Genomic DNA, 24347 nt, shown 5'->3' with positions numbered 1-24347 from the left:
ATTGTTATCCGAGGGGCCCCACCCTTGTACCGGCAATATGGCCGAGGGGCTACAGACCAGTAGCGGCAATATGTCGAGGGGGTGCCTTAATGCACCTCTACTGATCCTCGGGTCGAGGGTGTCACACCTACCAGGCCTAGGCCCAAGGAGCAGGGTAGGCCTCGTGATCCACACGCAAGAGTCTTGGACGAGGCCGGGCCCAGCGGGCTGAGAAACACATCGCAGGCACGTGGCAGGCAGCTCGACAAGATGGCTGCCGCGCCAGTCAGAGGCACCCCTCCAATGCCATTCCATGAATTCGGCAAAGAACAAGTGTCAAGGTGGGACTGACCTCAACCGGGTACGTGGCCTACGGCATATCCCTCTTTTGCACAGGGCAGCTTCCCACTGCGTCCATATGGGCAGGGTACGCAGCGACACCAGCAGCTCCCAGCTACCCAGTCAGCACCCCCTGCCGCCTCTTCGACCAGTGAGGAGGAGTTCTTCGAGAGGTTCCTCTGCCTCATGAAGTCACCTGGAATGGGGGTTATCCTCAAGGTCGCCATCAGGGAAGTCCTCCCCGCAATGCTAGCAGCACCACAAGCGCCTCCGCCGGCGCCCCAGACCTCGGCACAGCCGCTGCCTCTGGCTCCCCAGCCGATGCCTCGGGCGGTTCCGTACCAGCCTCTGCTGCCTCCTCAGCCTCCGGCCAACTACTCCTCCTCCTCCACAGGATCCTCCTGACCCACAGGATACGGAGGAGGAGGAGGAGGGGGATCCAGACACGCCATCCTCGGCCATGGCCTTCCACTAACGTCTTGCTGGGCTGGCGGAATATCTAGGTCTTCCCCATAGGAGGTCGAGCAGCCGGCAGAGGGGGGTTCTGGCTGTAGTCCTCACGAAAAGCCCCTCTGCCAAAACAGGGATTCCACTGCAAACTGATGTAGACTCCCTGGCCAAGAAGGGTTGGCTCAAGCCCCCCTCTGCCCAACCGGTCAATCGACGCCTCGACGCCAAGTACAGGCAGATGGAGGGGGATACACTCTTGCTCTCAGCCCATCCTCAGCCACACTCCTCGGTGATCGCTGCGGCATCGCTATACTCCAAGCTTCAGCCGTCCTCAGCCTGCTTCTCTGCAGCGATGCTAGGCAAGGAGGAGAAGATCTTGGAGGCGTACGGGAAGAAGCTCTATTCCAACGCGTCCTTGCATCTTCTTCAGGCCACGCAGATGCCATGCTGGCCTCCGCCAACCAAAGGTTATGGTGGGAAATTGCGGACTTGCTCCCAGAACTCCCTACTTAAGACAGGGCTGGCTGAGGCCAAGCTGGTGGCACATGACCTCATGGAATCCACTGTGGCCCATATCGACACCCCCTGCCGTGCCATCTGTATTGCCACGGACATGAGAAGGACAGCCTGGCTCCGGGTAACAAAATTCAACCCGGACGTCCAGGAACACATATTAGATCTACCGTTCGAAGGGGGGGGCCTCTTCCACTCCTCCACGGACGAAGAGCTGGACAAAAAGAAAAAACTGCTCACTAACGGCCAAGTCTTTATCCATCCTGACAAAGACCATGCCCAAATCGTAACCCAATCTCAGCAGCTCTCCGACAGGGGTCGTACGTACGGAGGATTCAGCGGCTTCCAGGAATGGAGATCCAGGCAGCTGGACAGCTCGCCGTCTCAGAAAAGGGGGTGGGGTAAGGGCTTTTTCCTGTCCCCCTCCTCCGCAACAGCCTGTGAGAGAAAGAAGGCATGACACGCCCCTTCGGGTACACGTGTCTCCAGTGGGGGGCAGGCTAGCTCTCCAGGCACATTTTTTGCACCAGAATTTCACGGTCCCCTGGATCCTCTCCGTAGTATCCACGGGTTCCGCCTCCCTATCCCAGCCTCTCCTCCCTCCTCCCCTCCACTCCCACAGGTTGTGACAGCAACTCTTTTGGCAGAGATCCGGTCACTCGTAGAGAGCCAGGCAGTGGAGGAAGTCCCAGCCTCCCAGCGAGACTTAGGCTTTTACTCCAGGGTTTTCGCCATTCAGAAGAAGAACCAGGCGAGCCTGAGAGTTGTGATGGACCTTTCCATCCTCAACCTCTCCTTACCCCTGCAAAATTTCAAGATGGTTACGCCAGCTTTTATAGCAGAGACATTGTGCAAGGGAGACTGGATGTGCTCCCTGGATCTGAAGGACGTGTTCCTACACGTCCCGATTTGGCAGCCCCATCATTCTTTCCTACAGTTCAGGATCATGGGCTACCATTTTCAATACAAGGTCCTTCCATTTGGCCTCAACTCGGCCCCCAGGGTCTTTACACGGCTCATGAATACGGTGGCGGCCCGCCTCAGAGCGCAGGGCCTCCACATCTACCCATACCTCGATGACTGGCTCGTCAGGGCTACATCTTCAGAAGCGGTTCACCACTCTTCCCATGCCCTTATGAGCACACTGCATGATCTGGGCTTCTCGCTCAGTCTCAAGAAATCACAGCTGCAGCCCAAGCAGACGCTGACATTCTTGGGCCTCATCTGGGACCCGTGCTCCGTGAAGATATTTCCATCGGAGGACAAGCTCTCGGCCAACAAGAGGGCCACCAACCACTTCCTCAGCAGAGAGGTGACCTCAGCATGGTGGTACCAACATCTCCGTCTCCGTCTATTGGCGGCGGTCCTATTAGCTGTTCCGCACACGAGATTGAGGATGAGGAGGATTCAGCTGCACTTCACGGCCTCATGGAACCAAGAGCGGGGCTCTCAATCCGAGATGATCAACGTTCATCCATCTCTCCACCCGACCTAAGATGGTGGTCCAGGGACTCCAACCTACAGACAGGCAAGCCGTTGCGGCCGCCAAACCTGCAGGCCACCATCACCACGGATTCCTCGCTCGAGGGCTGGGGAGCCACCTTGGACGATCTCTCCGTCCACGGCACCTGGACTCGACAGGAACAGGAATATCACATAAATTGGCTAGAGCTGGATGCCATCTGGCTAGAGCTCAGGGCCTTCCTACCACTTCTCAGGGGCAAGGTTGTCCTCATCCAGACAGACAGCTCGACCAGCATGCACTATGCCAACAAGCAGGGAGGCACCAGATCCCCTCCATTGTGCACACTGGCAATCAGCATGTGGGAGTGGGCCCTGGAAAACAACATCTACCTTCTAACAGTCCACCTCCTGGGGGAATCCAACCTGGAGGCGGGCAGGTTCAGCAGGCTGGGAGCAGACAATTACGAGTGGCAGCTAAACAACCTTGTTATTCAGGAGATCTTCAACAGGTCGGGTTATCCCCAAGTGCATTTCTTTGCCACCTGGCACAACAAGAAGTTCCCTCAGTTCGCCTCCTGGCACGGACAGTGCCCCGGCTCCTTCGGCGACGCATTTCTTCTTCAGTGGAACGGCATGAGGGCTTACGCCTTCCCGCCCACTCCGCTGATTCAAGGAGTAATTTGCAAGATGAAGGAGTCTTGCCAACTCAACATCATTCTAATAGCTCTGTGGTGGGTGGCCGGCCAGGCCATGGTTTTCGGAGCTGCTCAGCCTCTCGGAGATGCCTCGGATTCACCTTCCGACAGGCCCAGCACATCTTCTGGCGCAGCAGGGGGGGCAAAGTCATCCACATGCGCCACAGAAGCTAGCCCTCACAGCGTGGTTCCTGAGCAGGTAACGCTGCGGCACCTCAGCCTCTCACAGGCTAATCTGGAAATCATACAGGGCGCAAGGAGCAAGGCTGAGCGGGGCCCTGTATAAAAGCAAATGGACCAGATTCTGCCACTGGACAGACTCCAAGGGAGTCGATCCCCTGGCATGTACTTTGGACCATGCGCTCTCCTTCTCGGCGCTCCTCGCCCACTCTGGCGTGCAGGTTGACACTTGCCGTACATATCTTGCAACAATAGGAGCGTACAGGAACTCGGAGGAGGGGGGGTCTTCTCCTCCTCCAATCCTATCGTCAAGAAACATTTGACGGGACTCGCGAGGCTCTACCCAGCCCGTCAAGAGGCTGTGCCCGGTGTGGGACCTCAACATAGTCTTGGGCGCTCTGGCGCACAAACCGTTCGAGCCAATGGCGTCTGCGGACATCAGGCTAGTCACCATCAAGACGGCCTTAATAGTCGGCCTTACCTCGGCTCGTAGAGTCAGCGAAATCCAGGCACTGGTCGCCTCGGAACCATATACTACCTTTCACAGGGACAAAGTAGTCCTTCGGACACAACCAGCATTTCTGCCCAAGGTGCCGTCTGCTTTGCCGATCTAAGGACGAAGCACAGCGAGTGCTGCACTGCCTGGATGTCAGGTGTGCCCTGAAATTCTACTTGGACATGACCAAGGGCTTCTGAAAATCGGACGCCCTGTTCGTCACTTTCGGAGGCTCAAGACCTGGCTATCAGGCCTCCAAGGCCTCCATATTCCGCTGGATGGTCACGGCCATCAAAGAAGCATACGAGGGGTCCAGCACAAACCTCTGCCGGTCAACATGTATGCCCATGCATTCAGGGCCAAGGCAACGGCCATCGCATTCCAGCGCCATGTCCCTTGGCAAGTCATAAGCAGGGCGGCCACTTGAGCCACTCCCTTGACTTTCTGCAAGCATTACTGTTTGGATGCCGGTCTAGATCCGACGCGGCTTTCGGACAGGCTGTTCCCAGGAACCTATTTGCTTAAGGAGGGTCTCCTCTCCACTCTGGGGCTACTTTCAGTTGTAATTGCCCATGCAGAATTGAGGCAAGGGGACAGGACGTAAGAGTAATTATAAGTTACTCACCGGAGTGACTAACGTACTCTTAGTCCATAGTCCCCTTTCCTCCATATGTCCCACCATCCTCCCCTCTAATAATACTGGTGTCATTAGACAATGTAAAATCTATTGTCGACGCGTCAATGGGGACTGAGGCGTGGCGGCGGAGGGCAGAGTTAGGGCAGCGCATGCTCCCAGGGCCGCACCCCTGCGCGCCTCTTAATTTAAAGGGGAAGAAGGTTTTTTCTGGTGAAAAAGGTTCAGTCTCCCGTCCCTTGGAAGGGACGCCCATACAGTATGGAGGAAAGGGGACTATGGACTAAGAGTACGTTAGTCACTACGTTGAGTAACTTATAATTTCTCAGACATCCAAGGTTATGATTGCCAGATGGCTGGGATAAATCACAGTTATAAGTTACAGAAGCATCTTACCCCAGAGAATCTACCTGCACACTACATCATAGAAAAGGCGATATAAGGTTCTGGAATGTCATCAGTAAGCTGGCTGCACGGACCTCTGCATTAGCCTTCTGAAAGCACTGTTGTTTGGATACAGGCTCATGAGCAGACTGCAGGTTTAAACAGGCTGTACTTTGGATTCTGTTGTCTAATGTCCAGATAGCAGCCCACTCTGGAATTGCCTCATGTTATTGAATTTTACATAGCTCACAGGTCAAGCTGCAGAGGTGTCTTCCCCAAAATGGTCGGCATGCACACTCCATGGGTGAAAAGGCGACGTAAGGTTGTGGGATGTCATCAGTAAGGCGTCCGCATGGGCCACTCCATCAGCCTTCTGCAAGCCACATTGCTTGTATACAAGCTCAAGAGCAGACTCTAGGGTTGGACAGGCTGTCCTTTAGATTCTGTTTTCTACTACGTACGTAGCAGCCCCCTCCCGTATTGCGTTATGCTATTGAATCTTGCATAAGTATGGAGGAAATAGGACTATGAACAAAGACTGAAGAAGTGACTATGGTGAGTAACTGTTTCTTTACCCATCTCTCTGGGGAATCTTAACTTTCATTCTTGCACACCAAGCCCTACCTCATCTGCTATATCTTCAGGCACTTTTTCTCATTTTAACAATTTTCACTTTTTAATCTTAACTGTTTTTCCTGCACACTTTTGAGAAACTGCCCGACAATTTGCATTTATTTTATTTCTCTCACTGCACTTGGCCTTCTGTGTAACATGCTGGATCTCACTATCTGTATATATATATTTGGGAAAGTGTGTTTGTATGTTCGTGGAAGGCTCCCGCCCCATAACAGTTGGTGGGCTGAGATTCTGGCCCAAGGTCGGCATACCAGTCTGGAGTGTACTGGTGGTAGTGACATTTGACCAACCCCACCCATTTGCCTTCCACAGGGCGAGGTTTGGCCCTGTGCAATCGTTATAGGTGATTTTGGGAGATTACCGGCTCTGCAACATTTCGAAAAATAGGAAGTTAGGACACCAGGTCATCATACCAGTCTCGGATGTACTGGCAATAGTTAAATTTGACCAACACCAACCATTTGCCCTGCACAGGGGTGGAGCGGGATCCGGCCCTGGGCTATCAGTATAGGCGATTTTGCGAGATTGCCAATTTTGGGATTCTACAAAAATAGGAAGTTATGACACAATAAAACATACACAAGGCTGTAGCAGACCCCCATGTGCATGTCAGCTACAGACCAGGGCAAACGCCGGGTGGTACTGCTAGTATATTAAACAGCTGAAGTACTTGCTTTTTCATTGTTGTGTTATCTTTGTTTTTCGGCAGTGTTTGTTTCCTTTGCCACACTACCTGCTCTTTCAGGCTCTCTGGTTTCCTTGCACAACAAACAAACAAACAAAATCGCTTTGTTCACCATGTCACATTCTTTCTCTTCCAGTTCCTTCTTCTCCTTCACTTTCTTCATGCGCTGACTGTGTTCCACTTTTTTCATCACATTAATCACCTGCTCCAAAGTTCAAAGTCCGATCAGCCATAGTGTCTCTTTCCCTTCTGTGCTGTTTGTATGCTTAATGACTTGCTCTCTGATTAGTCTTCTCCAATTCTCCTATGAAAGTCAAAAGAACCTACCTAACATCTTTAGTGAAGGTATATATTCATCTAGTGGTTCCCTGTCTGTTTGTCTTATAAAATAGAAGTTACAAGCTGATATGCCCAGCTTCTTTCATTCCCTCATAGGTACAGTTTGGTGCAACGGTGTAGAATTGTATAGGGAACAGACGCAAAACCACAAACCCAACCACACATTTTCACTTTTGCTGAGCTCCTGGTCTGACCACTCTCTCCTGTCTTCTCACCCGGGACCTCTCAGCCCGCTGACCGAGCCTCCACCAGCCTTGCCAGCCTCCTTTGCGGTCATCCGGCCGATGAAATGGGTGTCAGCTGCTGTGTTTATCTCCACCTTCATCCCTCCTCCTTCCCCTACTCTTAACTCTCCCACTGACTCTGTCCTTGCCATTCCTCATCTTGCTATCACTAACACTCTTGACATTCTTGACCCTGTCATGAGGAACCACCTGAAACCTGCCTCCAAGTGTAACAGCTGGTACGACTCAGATGTAACCACTCTGAAACAAAAGTGCAGAGTTGCTGAACGGAAGTGGCAGACCTCTGGCTCATCCTCTGACAAACTGGCAGTACTGTCTCTCTATCCACTCCAAGAAGAAGGCTCACATCCAGGCTCGTATCTCAGGAGCCTCCAGCAACATGGCTGAGCTGAATCTGCAAGGAACTAACCATTTCATCTGCAGTCTCCACCTCACCTCTTCCGTCTCGGGCCCTCTGTACTGCACTGGCATCCCAATTCACCTCTAAAACTCAGGACATTCTGACCTCTCTACCTTCTTCCCCACCCTCCACTCCTCCCCCTGCCTCCTTTGGCCTCTCTTCCACTCACCACCCCTGACTCCTTCCTCCTTTTCACTTATCACAATGGATGATATCTCTAGATTAGTCTGCTCTATGAAGGTCTCATTTAAACAGGTGTCCCCCTGTTCCTCCAGAACCATTAAGGACAATATCTCCTCCCTCGCTCTGGCTCTTGCTGACTTCTGCAACCACTCCTTAGCATCTGGCTCTTTCCCTTCTTCTCTCAAGCACCCCCTTATGTACTAGTCCCTCCTAAAAAAGCCTCTTGCCATTCCCTCATGGTAGGCCAACTACCGCCCTATCTGTACTACACCCTTCCTTAGGAAACTCCTGGAGAAGTTGGTCTTCCTCCAACTTACCCATCACACTGAGCTTGTTGGTTGTTTACATGACCATCAATCTGGATTCCAATCATTCAGAGGTATGGAAACCTGCTCTCCTGAACACCTGTGAAGAATTGCTCGCAAATCTAGACTCTAACTCTCTTGTTGTTCTCATTCTCCTTGACCTCTCTTCCGCCATTGACACAGTCGCAGATTCTATCCTCGTAAATCGGCTCGAGGATATTCTTGATATCTCAGACCGGGCACTGAATTGGTTGACCTCCCTTCCTTACTGACCGCCCTTCCCAGGTGCTACTGGGCTCCTTCTCCTCCACCACTCTCTCTACATGTGGTGTACCCCAGTGCTCTATCCTCTCGCTTACGCTTACCCTGCACCTCTTGCTTACTTGATCTCTGCCGTCTCGCCTCATTTCCAGTGTTAGATATATGACACACAACTCTTCTTCAAGTTCCCCTCTTCCTCCTCCATCATTCCTGACTGCCTGTCTGCTATTCAGTCTTGGTGCACCTCCTCATTTCTCTCTGTCTTAATGCCTATAATACTGAGATCATTCCTATTGGGAAACCTTCTCTCTGTTTCCCTCCTGCACTCTGGCCGCCCTCTATGGGCTCACCTCCCTCTCCTTCCACTGAGGCCAGAAACCTTGCAGTCATATTCGGCTCCTCTCTCTCCTTTACTCCTCACATCTTGGACCTTTCCAAGAAGGCCCACTTTCAACTTCACCTCTTAGAGGCATTCTCCCTTTCCCCACCTTCGCCCAGAAGCTCAATGTCTTTAGAGCTCTGGTCCTCTCCAGGCTAGATTACTGTAACAGCCTCTTCCTCAAGCTGCCTCTGCCCTTGCTCCGTCCTCTTCATTTAATCCAGAATAGGGCTGTGAGACTTCTCCTTGGCCTCGAGCCCTGGGACTGCAGCTCTAAACTCTCTCCACTGACTCCCAGTTGTTGCAAGGATCAAATTCAAGACCCTTGGTATCATCCACAAGGCTGTCTGGGACCACGCTACCTGCAACTCTCTCTCACTAAATACTCTCCTTCCAGATCCCTTCAAAGTTCTTGCTCCAACGCTCACCGATCAAACGCTTCTCCAAGCAGAGAGCTAGGGGCAGTCCCATGGAACAGACTTCCTCTCTCTCTTTGTCTTGAAATGAATGGACCACCTCAAGCTCCACAAAACACTCTAGACCTTTCCCTTATCCTCCTCCTTCCCTCTCCCCCTCCCATGCTAACCACCACCTCTGTTGCTGAGATTGCCAGGCTGGTCCCTCAAGAGTCCAATAGGGTCCTGGCCTTTTGCCCAATCGCCCCACCCTCCCCCCTTGCACTGCCCTCTGGACCCACACCCACCAGTCGGGTGGTTTGCCTCTGCCCTGCCCTTACCTGTTGGGTGGTAGATCTCCCTCTTCGCATGGGATGCCTCAGCCCAAGCACTTACCTGTTGCCTCCCCAACGGGCAACTCTGGCACTTCCTCACCTAGGGGACCCGAATAGCACTTACCCTCACCTAGGGGACCCGAACAACACTTACCCTCACCCACAAACGCGCTTTTTTCCTTTTTTCTTTTCCTGCACTTGCACGCTCCAAATGTCACAAGGCCTAGTAGGACCGCTCTTTGTTTCTATTTATTCATTGTCATTTCCATTGTTTATTTGCTCCCTTGTTCCCTTCCCTTGTGCCACTTTGAAACACTCTTGTTGTATAAGCGCCTTTTATCCACTAAATAAATAAAGGGGTGGGGTGTGCAATGTCATGTAGCCAGTAATGTTCGGAGGGTCCTAACAGGTCACTGTGCAAAATGTGGTGTAGATTGTTGAAACGGGGTGGAATTGTATAGGGAACATACGCAAAGCCACAAACCCAGTGACCTTTGCTGAAATCCGGGGAAATGGGTGGGGTGTCCAAATGTCATGTAGCCAGTATTGTCGGGAAGGTCCTTACAGGTGACTGTGCAAAATTTGGTGCAGATTGGTGAAGCTGTGTGCAATTGTGTAGGGAACATATGTGAAGCCACAATCCCACACCCACATTTTCCCTTTTGCTGAAATTCGGGGAAAGGGGTGAGGTGTCCAGATATCATGTAGCCAGTATTGTTCGAATGGTCCTAACAAGTGACAGTGCAAAATTTGGTGCAGATTGGTGAAGCAGTGTGGGATTGTATAGGGAACATACGCAAATCCACAAACCCACATCCAAATTTGCACTTTTGCTGAAATCCGGGGAAAGATGTGGGGTTTCCAGATGTCATATAGCCAGCAATGTTCTGTCATATTATGTTATGGTGCATTTATATAGCACCTTATGTACCATTGGTATGATCTCAAAGCGCTGTGGGTTGAACGCCGTTGGGGACAGTAGTCCAAGTCAGTGGAGAGAGTTTGGTAGTATAAAGTGCTTGGGTTCACTTGGTATGTGTGCAGCCAGAGTGGTTTGCACAGGGTTGGCTGTATTCCAATGCTAGGTGTGGTGCAGTGGTTGTGAGAGATCAGTGTAATGTGTGCAGCCGGTGGGAGGTCTCTGAGTCCACATTCTGGCTGCCGTGTGGCCTGTGTAGAAAACTATGTGTGCAGCTAGGCCGATTTCCGTGGGCTATAGCTGCGTTCTAACAGACTGTTGAGGTGTTCATGGGGGGTGTAGGTATGTGTGCAGCTATCCCAAAATAGATTGAGGGGTATAGCGGCATTCTATTGTTTGTTGGTGTGAGGTTGAGAGTGAGCATATCGGTATGAATGGGTGTCTGTGATTGCCTGTAGGAGACCCGTGGTTATTTTCGGTGCTTGATGAATGTTGCCAGTTGCCAGTTGCAGGTGTCAGAGGGTCCTAACAGGTGACTGTGCAAACTTTGGTGCAGATTGGTGAAACAGTGTGGAATTGTAAAGGGAACATACGCAAAGCCACAAACGTTCACTTATTTATTTATTTGTTTATATTGTGCCGCAGGCATCAGGGCGCAGAAGTAAGAGAAGAAAGAAAAAGGAAAAGAGGAGGACGAGACGATCTGATTATTCAAATAAGGTGGTTTTTAGACGTTTTCTGAAGCTGAGGATATCTGGATCTGCACATAGCTCTTTAGGCAGGTTATACCATGCTTGGGGAGCCAGAGCAGGGAAAGATCTTCCCAAACCTCTAGATCAGTAACTTCTAGGAACTGTCATGCAAATACCCTTACTGGGTCAATCTCTTTGGAGTGTGGACTTTTGTGAGGTTTTAAATGTAAACTGGAGCCGGTCCATAGTGACACATGGGCACAGTAGTAAGTGCTTTGAAGCGAATCCTGGCTTCAACTGGAAGCCAGTGAAGGCTTTTTCTGTGTGCTGAGATAGGTTCTTTTCTGCTCCCATTTTTTACAATACGAACGGCATAGTTTTGGAGTACCTGCAGCCATCCTAGGTCTCCCTTGCTGGTGCCAATGTGTAGAGCACTGCAGTAGTCTATCCTAGGCATGATCAATGCTCTCACCAGGATAGTGCAGTTGGCTTCAGAGAAATAGGGCCTCATTACGAGCATGGAGGTAAGCAAAAAAGGAAGGCGGAATGGTAATACCGGCATCGAGTACCGGTCCGGGCCATTACGAGGCGTAAACCTGGCATTACTGCCACCGCCTGTACCGTGCCCCTTCTTACCAGCATGCGTGCGTACACGCGCCCTTCGTGACGGCAATACCGGGATGCCGCTAACAGGAGGACATCTCAAGTCATGTGGGCATGCACCTACCGGCATCCCGAAGGCAGTGAATAGGGCCTGCATGATGGTGGTATTAGAGGCATCGCGGATCACCCGTAAATAGCAACCTGCAGTGTACCCAACTGCCACAGGTGCACACAATCACCACAGGTGGAGGCAATGGAGCCTGTCCCAGTACAAAAGCACACCCACACACCACACCCCTTCCTGCACCAAAATGATCCCACTTGCTGTTGCAATTTTGGGGCTGGAGGACATGCCTGTACTGCTACACCAGCAACAACAACAGGCAGCACAGAGGAGACGCAGGAGGAGAAGGAGGGTGAGACAGGCCCAGCAAGTCCCACCAGTGTAGGCAGTGGTACCACGTAGGCAGCCACCAATCCCTCGCATCAGAGCCAGTCCATTCAACCTAACCCCTGTGCAGATCCACACCCTGTACCGGTTGGACCGGGGACACCATCACCACCATAGTGGACATGATACACGACGACATAGTCAGCCTGATTGAAATCTGCACTGCCATCCCCCCTCTACTGAATATAGTGTCTGTGCTCCACTTCCTGGCCACAGGGACCTACCAGCACACAGTGGGCCATGGCATATTGCAACCTCTCTTTTCACGCATGCTGACCCAAGTGCTGGATGCCCTCCTGAAGCACGCAAGCAGCCACATATCCCTACCACGGACTGCCCAGGAGCTCGCTGACACTAAAGTTTGCTTCCATGCAGTGGCAGGCATGCCCAATTGCATCGGTGCCCTCAACTGCACCCATGTTGAATTGGTGGTCCCTCATGCCTTGGAGGTGGTGTGCCGCAATCATAAGCAATACCACTCCATCAGTGTGCAGATGGTATGTGACTCCAGCAAGATGATCACACATTGTTGTGCCCGATTTCCTAGATCCACACATGATGCCATGGTGCTGCGGAACTCCTCGCTGCCCCGCTACATGGAGCAGTGGGGGGGATGCATACTCCACCTGGGTGAGATTTGGTGGGGGGATGCATACTCCACCTGGGTGGGATTGAGTGGTGAGTGGACAATGCACATACAGCACAAACACTGTGGCCCTAAACATCCCAACCTGAACATGATACATCAATGCCATACATAAGACCAGTGCTGCACACCAATGACAATATGCCAGACGTACAAGCAGGCCACATCCCTCAACGCGTCGACTGCACATCAACTGAGCATACCCTCTGCAACACAATCCAGGAACATGCAGTGAGTATGCGTAACGGACATGACTGCAGCAAAGCACAACACAGGACATGCACCCATGAGTGGTAACAAAGAAATCCCACCGAGAGAATACACTGATTGTCACTGGCCCACCACCACAGTCGTGCTGCATGCCACCATGGAAATGGCAACCGATGGATGACAAATCATGATTACACCTGTGCCAATGCTGCTAGAGGGAATACATACAAAGTACTATACATCACCAATATGGATGCAAATACATTGTTCCACAGCACATCTGCAACAGCATGCAAGTCAACACCCTGCATCATCTGGACAACGCAATCCACACCTGCAGACCATAATACAGCACACATTGCGACAAATGAACCTGTGTGCATATATCCGGGGACATGTGCATGTCAACACCAAATAGCTGCAGCCATGACAGTGACTTCTACAGGTGTCATGTCAGATATTGACTCACACATACTCATTGTCACAGCACCTCATTGTGCTCCCATGCAAGTGATGGTGGCTATCCCTTGAAGCCATGGCTCCTTACCCCTGTTTGGAACCCGCAGAACAGGCACGAAGAGAAGTACAACCGGGTTCATACCCGTACCAGTGTTGTGATCGAGCAGACCTTTGGCATGTTGAAGGCACAGTTCCGCTGCCTCAGCAGGTCTCTTGGAGCACTCCTTTACGGGCCTGAGAAGGTGGGAATGATCACCATGGTCTGTGCCATGCTGCACAACATGTGCATCCGGAGAAACGTACCACTGCCACTTGACATTGACCTGCATGCACCGGGTGAGGATGAAGATGATGATGGAGGAGAAGCAGCACCCCTGCCAGTTCGTGATGCACAAGATGGCCGTGCTGTGCGCCAATCAGTGATTGATGATTTCTTCTGAAACACTGATGCTGATGGTTCTGTGTTAGTACTACACTGGGCACTGGGAACATGTGCATATGGACACAGGGTGTGTGGGGAGTTGGGCACTGTGCACTGTCATGAATTGAATAAACACACACAAGATGAACAATGTCCAGTCATGATATGATTTTGAACACAACGGGTGTATTGCAAATTAAACATTATTGTGGTTTAACCCTCCACCTCACACACACACACCCTCCCCTCAAGACCTCCAACACCCCATCCACCCTCCCCCAAAAAACCCAACACCACCTCCCCCAACACCCCCAACACCACCTCCCCCCTCCCCCCAACACCCTTAACACCCCATAGCCCCTCCCCCATTGACATTCCATACATGATGTGCTAATCATGGTTTTCCTCAAGATGCAGTCAGCACATGCAGGGTGGCCCTGCTAGTGGCGGCCTCTCTTTTGTTCTGGGGGCTGCATGTCTGTGTGGCGTGCGCTGCGCCTGGTCTGGCGCTCAGAGCTTGTTGGAGCGGAGCTGGTAGGTGTGCTGGATGGGGTAGAGGTGGCTGCCTGTGCAACCGTCGGTGCAGGTCGTTGCTGCTGCAGTTGTTCGACAATTCTGCCCAGGACCTGGGTCACTGCTGCTAAAATGTTGCGGATCACCATAGTGTTATTGTTCATGGCAAGGATGTTTGCAGCATTGGCATCACGTATTTCTCGGCGGGTCAGTTCCCCCTCCGCCACGTACTGCTGAACCAGCTCTATCATCCGATCCTTGCGGGCCTCAATCCCCGTCATGCGGGCCTCCATGTTACTGGTGGACGGGGCAGTATCAGGGCGGGCCAATGCTGGACTGTCCTCTGATGGGGACCACAGATGTGAACTCCCCAGTACTCCAGCCTGTTGTTGCATGGGGCTGACTGGGGTGCCCTGTGTGGAGTGCAGGGTGGTGTGCTGGGGGGTGTCCTGGGTGTTGGGCTGGGGGCTCAGGGTATGTGCACATTCCCCATGGAGGTTGCCGTCCATGTCGGATTGTTCTTCGACGTGGCCCTCTACATCGCTGAGGCAGCTACCTCCCCAATTGAGCTGGTGGCAGCAGACTGTGTGCCATCAACTTCAGCTTCTACAACAGTGGACAACTCCAGTGTGGCTGTGTCGTCGGGTGGTGTCTCACTTGTTTTTTCCTTCTCCGGTGGCCAGCCCTGTATTGCTGGTGCTGGCCTGTGTGGCAGTCTGGGTGTTGGTGTTGCCCTGGAGGTAGATGGTCCTGTGCCTTTTTGGCTGGCCCTGGATCCCGTGGAGGATGTTGTGGCCTGTGCGGCAGGCTCCTGGCCTTCACTGTCAGCATCTGTGCAGGGCATCAGTGATGGTGGTACTTGCACGATGCATACATTGGTGTTGTTCAGTAGTTCACATTTCATGTAGGTGTGATGCACAGGGTGCTTGCAATAGGGGGGGCATATTGGCATACGTAGTGGACTCTCCTTTTTTAACTGATGTGTGCTATGTGGCATACCGTTGTATTGCGGTTTGTGTGATGTGTGACGTGATGTTTTGCTGTGTTTTGGGTGTCTGTTGGTAATGGGATTCGCACGCAGCATGCATATCAATGTGCCAGGGTTTGGGCCACCATCTGGACATGGATCTGTTTATGTGTGTATGATGGGCCATGCATTGACTTGGTTCACTTTCACATCAGTTGTGCTACGTCATGCTTTGGTTCTCTGTGGTTTGTGGGGACACTCACCTCCATCTGCACACCCGCCTCCATGTCTCCGAATCCCTCTATCGACTCCATGCTGATGGTGGTGCTACAAGTCTCTTCCCACCTTGGTGGGATAGTGGTGCCCGCCGACTGTTGCCATGTCCTCTCTGCGGTTGGCAGACAGGATGTTGCGAACGCAGAGACGTAGATCGTCCCACCTTTTTTTAACATCTTTCACTGTGCGGGTGGTGGTGCCAACCGCAGTGACTTTTCTCGCCACCTCCTCCCAGATTTCTTTTTTCCGCAGTTGGGCTGGGCGCTCCAGAACTGTTGCAAAGACTGTCTGCATGGGCAACCAGCGTGTCAGCTAAGATATTTAGCTCTTTATCCGAGAACCTCTTCTTACGCAGGCGGGGGGTGGATTTCCTAGTTGCCTTGGACATTGTCTGGTGATTTACCCTACTCCTAACTCAGTACCAGTGCTGTGTTCGGAGGATTGCAATGGATTGTGTTTTTTAAGATGGCCGCCGCTGCATTTCCCGTTCCGGCGCAATGGCGTTACTTCCGGGTCTGGTATTACGAACCCGGTATTTGTATGATGGTATTGCCGGGTCCATTATTAAGGGGTTGCTCCTGGGCGGAGGCGGTATCAGTGGATTCCGTGATGTCACTATCGGGGTGTTGGGGGGGTCTTTAGCGGCATGGCGGTGCAGCCATTATCGGCATGGGGGTTCGCGCATGCTCGCGCTCTCGTAATCGGCCGCTATTTGTGGCGTCGAGGGTACACAGACGCGCTACTACCACCATGCCGGTAATGACTGTGTCCCACGATCATAATGAGGCCCACAGGGTTTTATCAATTGCAAAAGTCTAAGATGGTATTGGGATTTATTAACCACATTTTGGATCTGGGCATCTGAGCTCAGGGATGCTTCAAAAGTTACTCCTAATGTTTAACCTTAGCAATGGTCGGGATAGCATGGTTATGTATAATGAAGCTAGAGTAGCACTTGCCAAGTTTCCCTCAGGTTTGAGGCGAGCCAAAAAGCAGCAGCTCGGTTTTGGCTGCATTTAGGCACATACCGTTGTTGGCCATCCACATATGAATTGCATTATATATTCCGGAAACCCTCTCTGCATCTTGCTCATATACTCCAGTCAGCTCGATGACCAGCTGAGTATCATCAGCATAGTTTGTAAAGCTTCCTCCCAGTTGATCTAATAGAACACATAATGGTTGACAGAATATATTAAACAAAGATGGGGAGAGACAAGCACCCTTGGGAACCCCTTATCTCAAGATTTCTGGTGGTGAGCTAACTGTGCCCGATACAACTCTGGACATCCTGTTGTCCAGAAATGATTCAATCCAGTTGGCGACTTTGTTGGAATAGTGACCAATGTCCTTCAGCCTATTTATATGCATAGTGTGGTTCACCAGGTCGAAGGCTGCTGAGAGGTGAAGAATCAGCAGCCCGCTGCACTTTTGTCTAAAGGGAGAAGCATTTCCACCAGAGTGTACTCCGTGCCGTGGTGTGCCTTCAAACCGGATTGCTTTGAGTGCAATATCTCGGCGTCCTCCAAATGGGCCTGCAATAGAGCAATGGCCACTTTGTCGTTTACCTTCACTCGAAAAGGAACGTTTGAGATGGGTCTCAGGTTGGAATAATCTTTGGGGTCCAATCCTGTTTCTTTTACTATGGGGGTCACAGCAACTTTCTTCAAAGCATAAGGGACCTTACGTTCTCTAGAGGATGTGTTGGTGAGACGCGTTAGGAATGGGGTAAAAAGCTCTTTATTGGCGTGGACAGCTTTTGCAGGAAGGGTTTCTCCCACACAAGTGGAGGGTTTCAAAGAGTTTAAAATGTTTATCAATTCTCCTACTTGGATAGGTCTAAAGGCAAAGACAGGTTTCTCTGGCTGAGTTAAGTGAATGGTGCAGGGTGACTCTGGGGTCGTAATGTGTGACTCCTGGGAAAGGCATCCCTTGTTGAGAGTAATATTAGTGAGGGCTTTATCGATTTCATCGAGAAATGCCCTCTGAATGTCTTTAAAGTCCGAGTTGGATGGCGCAAGGGGGAGTGCTGTGGCAGAAGGTTTTTCGAGATCACAAAGTATTTCAAAAAGCTTCCTGGAGTTGTTTTCTGCATTGGAAATCTGACAGCCAAAGTCGTTTTTCTTAGCCAACACAATTTCTGCCCGATATAGTTTCTCTAGGCATTTCCATCTGTCTTTATTTGACAGCGTATGGTCTTTTTCCCCCTCACTCTTTCGGCCTTACGTTTTACCTGTTTCTGTTGAGTCAGGGCTAGGGTGGGCGGGCATTTGTGGTTATTATCTTTTTCTCTACACAATTTGACTTTGATAGGGGCAACTTGATCCAGAAGCTCATTGATAGTTTTGTCATATTCATATAACAGGGAGACAGGAGCGTCCATCTCCGGCGTAGATTTCATTGGATTGGAGAGGCATTCAAGTAAGTCAGTGCGGTCAATTTTAGTTTAGTTCCTACTACTGACTTTCCTCAGCATATTTTTCTTATTTGCTGTATAAGAAGGAGGTGTTATCTGGAAAAAGACAAAAAAGTTGTCAGACCAAACACAAGCGCTAATTTCTAAAGGACTTAAGTTGAGGTTTTTACTAACATACTAACAACCCAGTCCAAGTAGTTATCAAGATTGTGTTTAATCCTTACTATGTATTTCAAAACCTGCTGACGCAAGCCGTTGCGAAAGGTTAGGGGCTTCCACATCTAGGGGATTACCATACCATTGATTCAAATCTCCCAATAAGAGTTTAGAATGATAGGGTTTATTAAGGGAAGATAATATTTACAGAAAGTCATCTGTGAAAAGTGGCATGTCGTTGGGGCGGGGGGCGTGGGGAGGGCTAATGTAGAAGGATGTTCATACAATTATTCGGTGTGAGAGTGATTTTAAGTAGTCTGACTTTGCAACCATTACGGCTGACGTGTGACCGAAAAAGATGTAGATCGTTGCTGGCCAGAATAGCAACTCCTCCACCTTTTCCGTCGTCTGTTTTGGCCAAAAAATATACAGCCCGGGGGTGTGGCTAGATCTATATTTTTTGGCCAATGGAGTCTCGCAGCCACGTTTCGGTTAGACGCATGGTATCGATCTTCTGGACAGTAATGTGATCTCGAACGTTAATAGCATGCTTGTCTAAAGATCTTGTATTCAGTAGTGAAGGTGACCGCCACTGGGAGCCAGATGCTCAGCTGGCTTTAAATTAGTCAAGCCAACAAGGTGACCAGTATTGCCCCTAAGTGTCATCCTATTGGAAGTCCTGCACTGTGTGACGGGCGTCGACTATAGATTGTTTAAGTGTGCCACGTTTTCCAAATTATCAATAAGCCCGGGGGGACTGTGTTTATTAGTTTACAAAATAAGTGTTTATTGACACATTTGTCTTGTGTTTCTTGCTTCATGTTTGTGTACACCATCTCCCACACCATCTCCCATATCCTGGTCCTACAGTTGTAGTATCTTATCCTCCTGTACACTTTTTCTCTCAGCAAGACTCAAGAAATATATAAGCGTATATTTGTCTGATCATTGTTATTTGTTACTTTTAGATAATTCTCCCAGTATTTCATCCATTCCCTCCAAAAAATGCTTGGTGTCAAGAATCTAAGTGAACTCATTGAGAACGAAACTTAGAAAATGTATTTAGAGGACTTTATTAAGCAATATTTATACTTCTTGGTCAACTCAAATTAATGATAGTCAGAATAGCAACAGAAAGCCTCTCTGTGTAGTCTCTCCTTCCCAGATGCATGCCAACAAACATTTCTTGATGGTGAACCAGTCTATTCTAGAGGTAAAACCAAAGTATTTCTGACTTCTCAGCCACTCTAAGCCATGAACCTGGTCAGTTGGCCTGTCACAGCAGGTTTGTAGAGTTTGGGCCAGCCTGGGTGCCACCCGCTCTCATAAGACTTGTGCTGTATTCCCACACAAGGTTTTTTGGGTGGGCTTTTAGTAGCTAGAAGTGCTACCCATCTACCCTGCTCTCATAAGTACCTGATTCTGCCAACCAGCCGTTGGACTCTCATCCTCCCCAAACTGCCCGCCGCTCATGCCCCGGGGCCTTTTATTAGCCTCCGCACTGGCCCTGGATTTACTTAATGGCTAGCCTTCTCGATGTCCGCCACATGCTCGTTCCTCCTCCCACTCTGCTCGGACAACACTAGGATTGCTTTTGCCTGTTGTTCCCATCGCTCACCCTGCACCTCCAAGGGAAGGCCTCAACTTCCAGTCTCTGATACTCTCTCCTCCAACCTCTGATATACTACTCCTGAATTCTCTGGCTTGCCATTTTGCCGGTACATCTGTTTGTCTTTCTTCCTGCAGTGTCTACTGCTAGCAATGCTCACCTGTCAGACGCGCTCACTTGCTGCGAGCATCTCAGTTGACCATGCAGCACTGTGATAATACTGCATCGATCACTCCTTTTCGGTGCACAACCACCCGACCCCCTTCACAGCTCATGGTCCATGGAGACCAGTAGCACAGCCACCTCAGGAAAATACCTGTCTCACCATTGTTATTGAGAAGGGCTCAACCCTCCTACCCGCCGCACAGTTCTTAGGGCAGCAATACCACAGACCCTATCACTTTTCCTTTTCCGCTCACTGGACAGGATTGTTGCCAAAGTCTGCCTTCTCATCGCCAGTGTAAAGATGGGAGCCCAAGTAACGTAAGAACAGGTTTATATTAAGGAACCCCAACACTTCTCAACCATTTCTCAGCTTGGTCCAAAACCAACCTATAAAAATGTAATTTTGCACATTCCGTGGGACCTAATGGCTTTACAAGTACTTGAGTGCCATTCTAAAATGAGATAGAATGGTACTGGTACACAGAACAATTCAGAACTTCCAGAAAGTAGAAGTCAACATAATAGTATTTTCTATGTGGTATTGAGTCATTTAACATTTGCTGATAATTCCCATAATAATGTGGCCTTGCAGAATAGACCTTCTGTTGCGAATTACAGTTGGAGGTATGTATCCTAGTTCAAGAAAGTGTTCTAGGATCCCCTGCAACTGGGAAATAATTGTAGAGCCTATGACTCTAGATAGGACACTCATACTATACAATTATTACAGTAAGCAACTTTTAATTCTGCTTAATTTTTAACACTACTTTGTTGAGCAGTGTTAATGGTTCAAATTCTTTTAATTTACTGAATTAAAGGGAAACTATCATGACATATTTTATTGTAAAACACTGAAGGTAGTTACCAGTAACCCCTTGGAAACCTGTTTACAATGTTATAGCCTCAGAAATAAGTCCTCAAGTTGTACCATGGCGCTGCAAACTTTCCCACGTCCTGCCATGTCTTCTGTGCCATAATATCAATAATAGACTTGCCTGATCTGAGGACACTTTCTACAACATGTGCAACCGCTGCTGTTACTAGCACCAATTAAATGCTTTTACTATAAGATCCATTTCTCAAATCTGATGTGCAATGATGCAACTCTGAAACTGACTAAATCACAAGAAGTGCTGGTAATAGTATGGTAATATTTTGCAATGATATGTTGTCTCTCTTTGCACCTGTCTATCCTTCGTTCTATTTGTGTTCCTTTTTCATCTTTTCTACCTTCAACCGTTTTATTTCTCTTAGCTTCTTTTATTGTGTTCTGTCCTTTTTTTCCTTTCATCTATGCTTCTCTTTCTTTTCTTTGTTTTCTTTCAATCTTTCCTTCTCATTCCATTTTTCCATGTCCCCCCTTTCATCTATGCTTCTCTTTCTTTTCTTTGTTTTCTTTCAATCTTTCCTTCTCATTCTATTTTTCCATGTCCTCCCTTTCTCATTCTTTCCCATTATTTCTCTTTCTTTTCCTCCTTTCATTCTCTTTCATTTAATTGTTTCCTTCATGCAATCCTTCCTTCTTTCCGCCTTTCTTTCATTCTTCACTTCTTTCTTTGCTCTGGTCCACTTGTGTCTTTCAGTTATTTATTTCCGCCTTTCTTTCCTACCCTCCCTTCTTCACTTTCTTCAATCATTGAATGTTTTCTTAATTTCTCTTTCTTCTGTTTTTTCTTTTCTTTTTGTCTGTCTTTCTCTTTGATCCTGCTGTAGATTTCTTCATTGGTCATTTTGAAAGCCTCAATTGTGATGGGTGTGGTGGGCTTTGAATAAAGAGATCTGGTATTAAATTACTGTCTAAGTGCCTTTTATGTATAGTCGAATCGGCAAACATGGGTTAATTTTTAGAGTTTTTTTCCAAACTTTCCACTATGGTCTTTCGGAGCTTGGTTTCTATAGACATCAGCTGGTGGTAAATGCTGGTTTAACAGAGAAGCTACCCTACCACAAAAAAAAATAAAGGACACATGTCCAACCAGTAGGGCTGAATGAAAAGAAGTATAATAAACAATAGAATAGGGTTTTGTTACAGCCTTTCCTTTAGATGTGATACCTATAGCCTTCAGCTTTCTCCAGATTGTATATGTTCTAATAGTGTACTACAAGTCATAGAAAGGGTTGATATATGATTATTCTGACCATTAAGAAACTAAAAAGAAAATACTCAAGGAAGAAAGAAGAAAACAAAGAATGAAGGAGGCACAGATTGGGAAGAAAAGATAATGATAGAAAGGAATCAAAACAATACATTTTTATAGGGAAAAAAGTAAAGAAAGAAAGAAAAGTATGAATAGGTGGGAGGGTGGAATGAAATAAAAAAATCTAATTGGGAGACAGAATCAGAAAAAACAAAAAACAGATAAATAAACCAGAAAGGAAGGAGGAAAGAATGAGTCATAGAAGACAACACAAAATGAAAGATGATGGAACAAAGGAGGGAAAGGTAGATTGAAAGCTGAACAAAGGCAAGGGGAAAGGAAAAAATAAACAATGAAAGATTCAATGAAAGAAAAATGTAAATTTGCCAAGGTGGAATGAAGGAAATAATTATAGAATTTAGGGAAGACAGTAAGAAATAAAAAGAGATGAGTGGAATAAAGCAAAGAAAAAATGGAGAATGGCCTAAAGATGGAAAGAAGAAACTATTAAATGAACGGACAATAGATGGAAGGGAGTAAAGAATGATTAATTGAAAGAAATGCAGAAAGACAAAAGGAAATAGAAAGAAGAGGAAAGAAAGAAATTGAAATATGTAATAAGGAGAAAGAGACGGAAACAGAGGATAAATGAACAAAATGAAGGAAAGAACAATTAGAAAAGAAATTAAGTAGAACAAAAAAGCATGAAAAAGGAGTGAGGAACGAAATACAAATATAGAAAAGAGAAGACTGTACAACAGAAAGAAGGGAATCAATTAGTCAATTTCAGAATTACATTTTTCTTATGATTTGAAAAATATTTCCTATCGTCAAATTCATTACTGATTCTTTGTGACAGCAGCTATTTCATTGTTGTAGTATACTGCAGTGATCTGTTGAGTCTCATCTTGATATTTGTAACAGGTTCCATGGCACCATGGGAGACAGTGGCAAAGATGGCAGCCTCAAGAGCCAACTGGGGGGCTAATTTTTGGGGGTTGATTAACATTTTGTACAAGTCTGTTAGTACGTTCCATGATACCAATTGTACCAACTTCAATATTTTAAAACATAATAGTTCATGTCATTCCCATCTTAACATATTTGGTGATTTACAAAGTATGCATATCTTCATGTACAGTTAATCTTAAATACTTTAACATAAAACTCATGGCAGCTACGTTTATCTCGTTGAAGAAATCACTGAATCGTGTCCTTTTGTAAGACCCATATCAACTGCTGAAATTATCTCCTTTTCAATATATTGATGTGGCAGTACTTTCACCCCTTTCTGCAACCTTCAAGCCATGACGTATCTGAACAGATCTCTAGTTTTAGATTACATTGTGTGAGTTACAGTTGTAACAATATGGAAAAGTAAAGTCATGCATTTGTTACAATTACATTGTTGTTTGTTGAAAAGGGAAAGATAATATAATTGCATGCTATGTTAGTACATCTCTCCACATCATGTGCACTGCATATGTTTGCACCAAGTCACCTGTAACTTATCTGAATGTTTGAAAGACTTATGAAAAGTCATGCTAGTACAAGTGAATACATTTGTTTTTTTCTCTAGCCCAAAGGTGCTGCCAGCCGTTGCTTAGATTGCTCGGTGGAGGAATCCTGTCCATATTCTGTTCAAAAGATCTATTTGAAGGGTGGAAAACAGGTTAGTTAATTACATTATCACACTTAAACTATGGATAATACTGTAGTCTTTAGCACATTATGTCATGTTAATTGGGTTTGATAGTTTTGAACTTCCACAGTGTGGTCTAATAGTTTTGGCAATCTGTCCAGAATCATTGCAAGATTGAGCATGGGTAGGTTGATATAATAATGCATATTTGTAGTGTGTTCTATGTGGGTTACATTACATGTCATGCATGAACGTTGGAGGTCTACGCTGCGTTCTTTTTGCTTTTTCTAAGACAAACTTGTGTACTTTGAAAGGTATTAAGTGCCTGATAAGAGCAGGCTGTATCTATCATGTTTTAATGATCTTGCAGCTGTGCTTGGGTGTAAGGCATGTGAGCGAGCTGCTTCCTAAATTGCAGTAGCAGGTGTCATGGGTTGCGATTATTGTGCTGCAAATGTGTTGCTGCAAGCTTCTCAATGCAAAAGTAGCAGTAATGGTGTTCACTGCTGGAATAGGAAATGGACAGATTGTTCATTCTTGCCACCATTATGCATGTTGGGACAGTCTCTGTGGCCATACCAGACAAGGGGAGACTACGATAACACCACAGAACGCCACCCGCTCTAAGATGCCACCCCTTATGGTGGTAAATACAGGATCCCCCCGACCTCTCCACAGTACTTCCAGTGCAGCACAGAGAGGCTACAGACCATTTGCCTGCTTTGATAGTCAACGGAAAACCCAAAGCCGAGTTAGAAAGGTCACAT

The 24347-nt window shown here is 48.2% G+C and overlaps 1 protein-coding gene across 5 annotated transcripts in view; it reads left to right on the top strand.

Annotated features, from left to right (window-relative positions):
* Positions 1 to 24347, top strand: part of LOC138472640 (putative 4,5-dihydroxyphthalate dehydrogenase) — a 2792617-nt gene that overhangs the window by 1659720 nt on the left and 1108550 nt on the right. For all 5 annotated transcript variants that reach the window (XM_069610913.1, XM_069610911.1, XM_069610914.1 and 2 more), the window contains one exon: positions 23518 to 23610. In XM_069610913.1, the coding sequence (XP_069467014.1) occupies positions 23518 to 23610 (93 nt within the window). The remainder of the gene's footprint in view (positions 1 to 23517; positions 23611 to 24347) is intronic.

This window comes from Ambystoma mexicanum, chromosome 8 (genome assembly GCF_040938575.1).
Source record: "Ambystoma mexicanum isolate Mex_15411 chromosome 8, UKY_AmexF1_1, whole genome shotgun sequence".
Classification (NCBI taxonomy): domain Eukaryota; kingdom Metazoa; phylum Chordata; class Amphibia; order Caudata; family Ambystomatidae; genus Ambystoma; species Ambystoma mexicanum.
The sequence above is the reverse complement of the archived record's forward strand: the minus strand, read 5'-3'. Positions and strand labels throughout refer to the sequence as shown.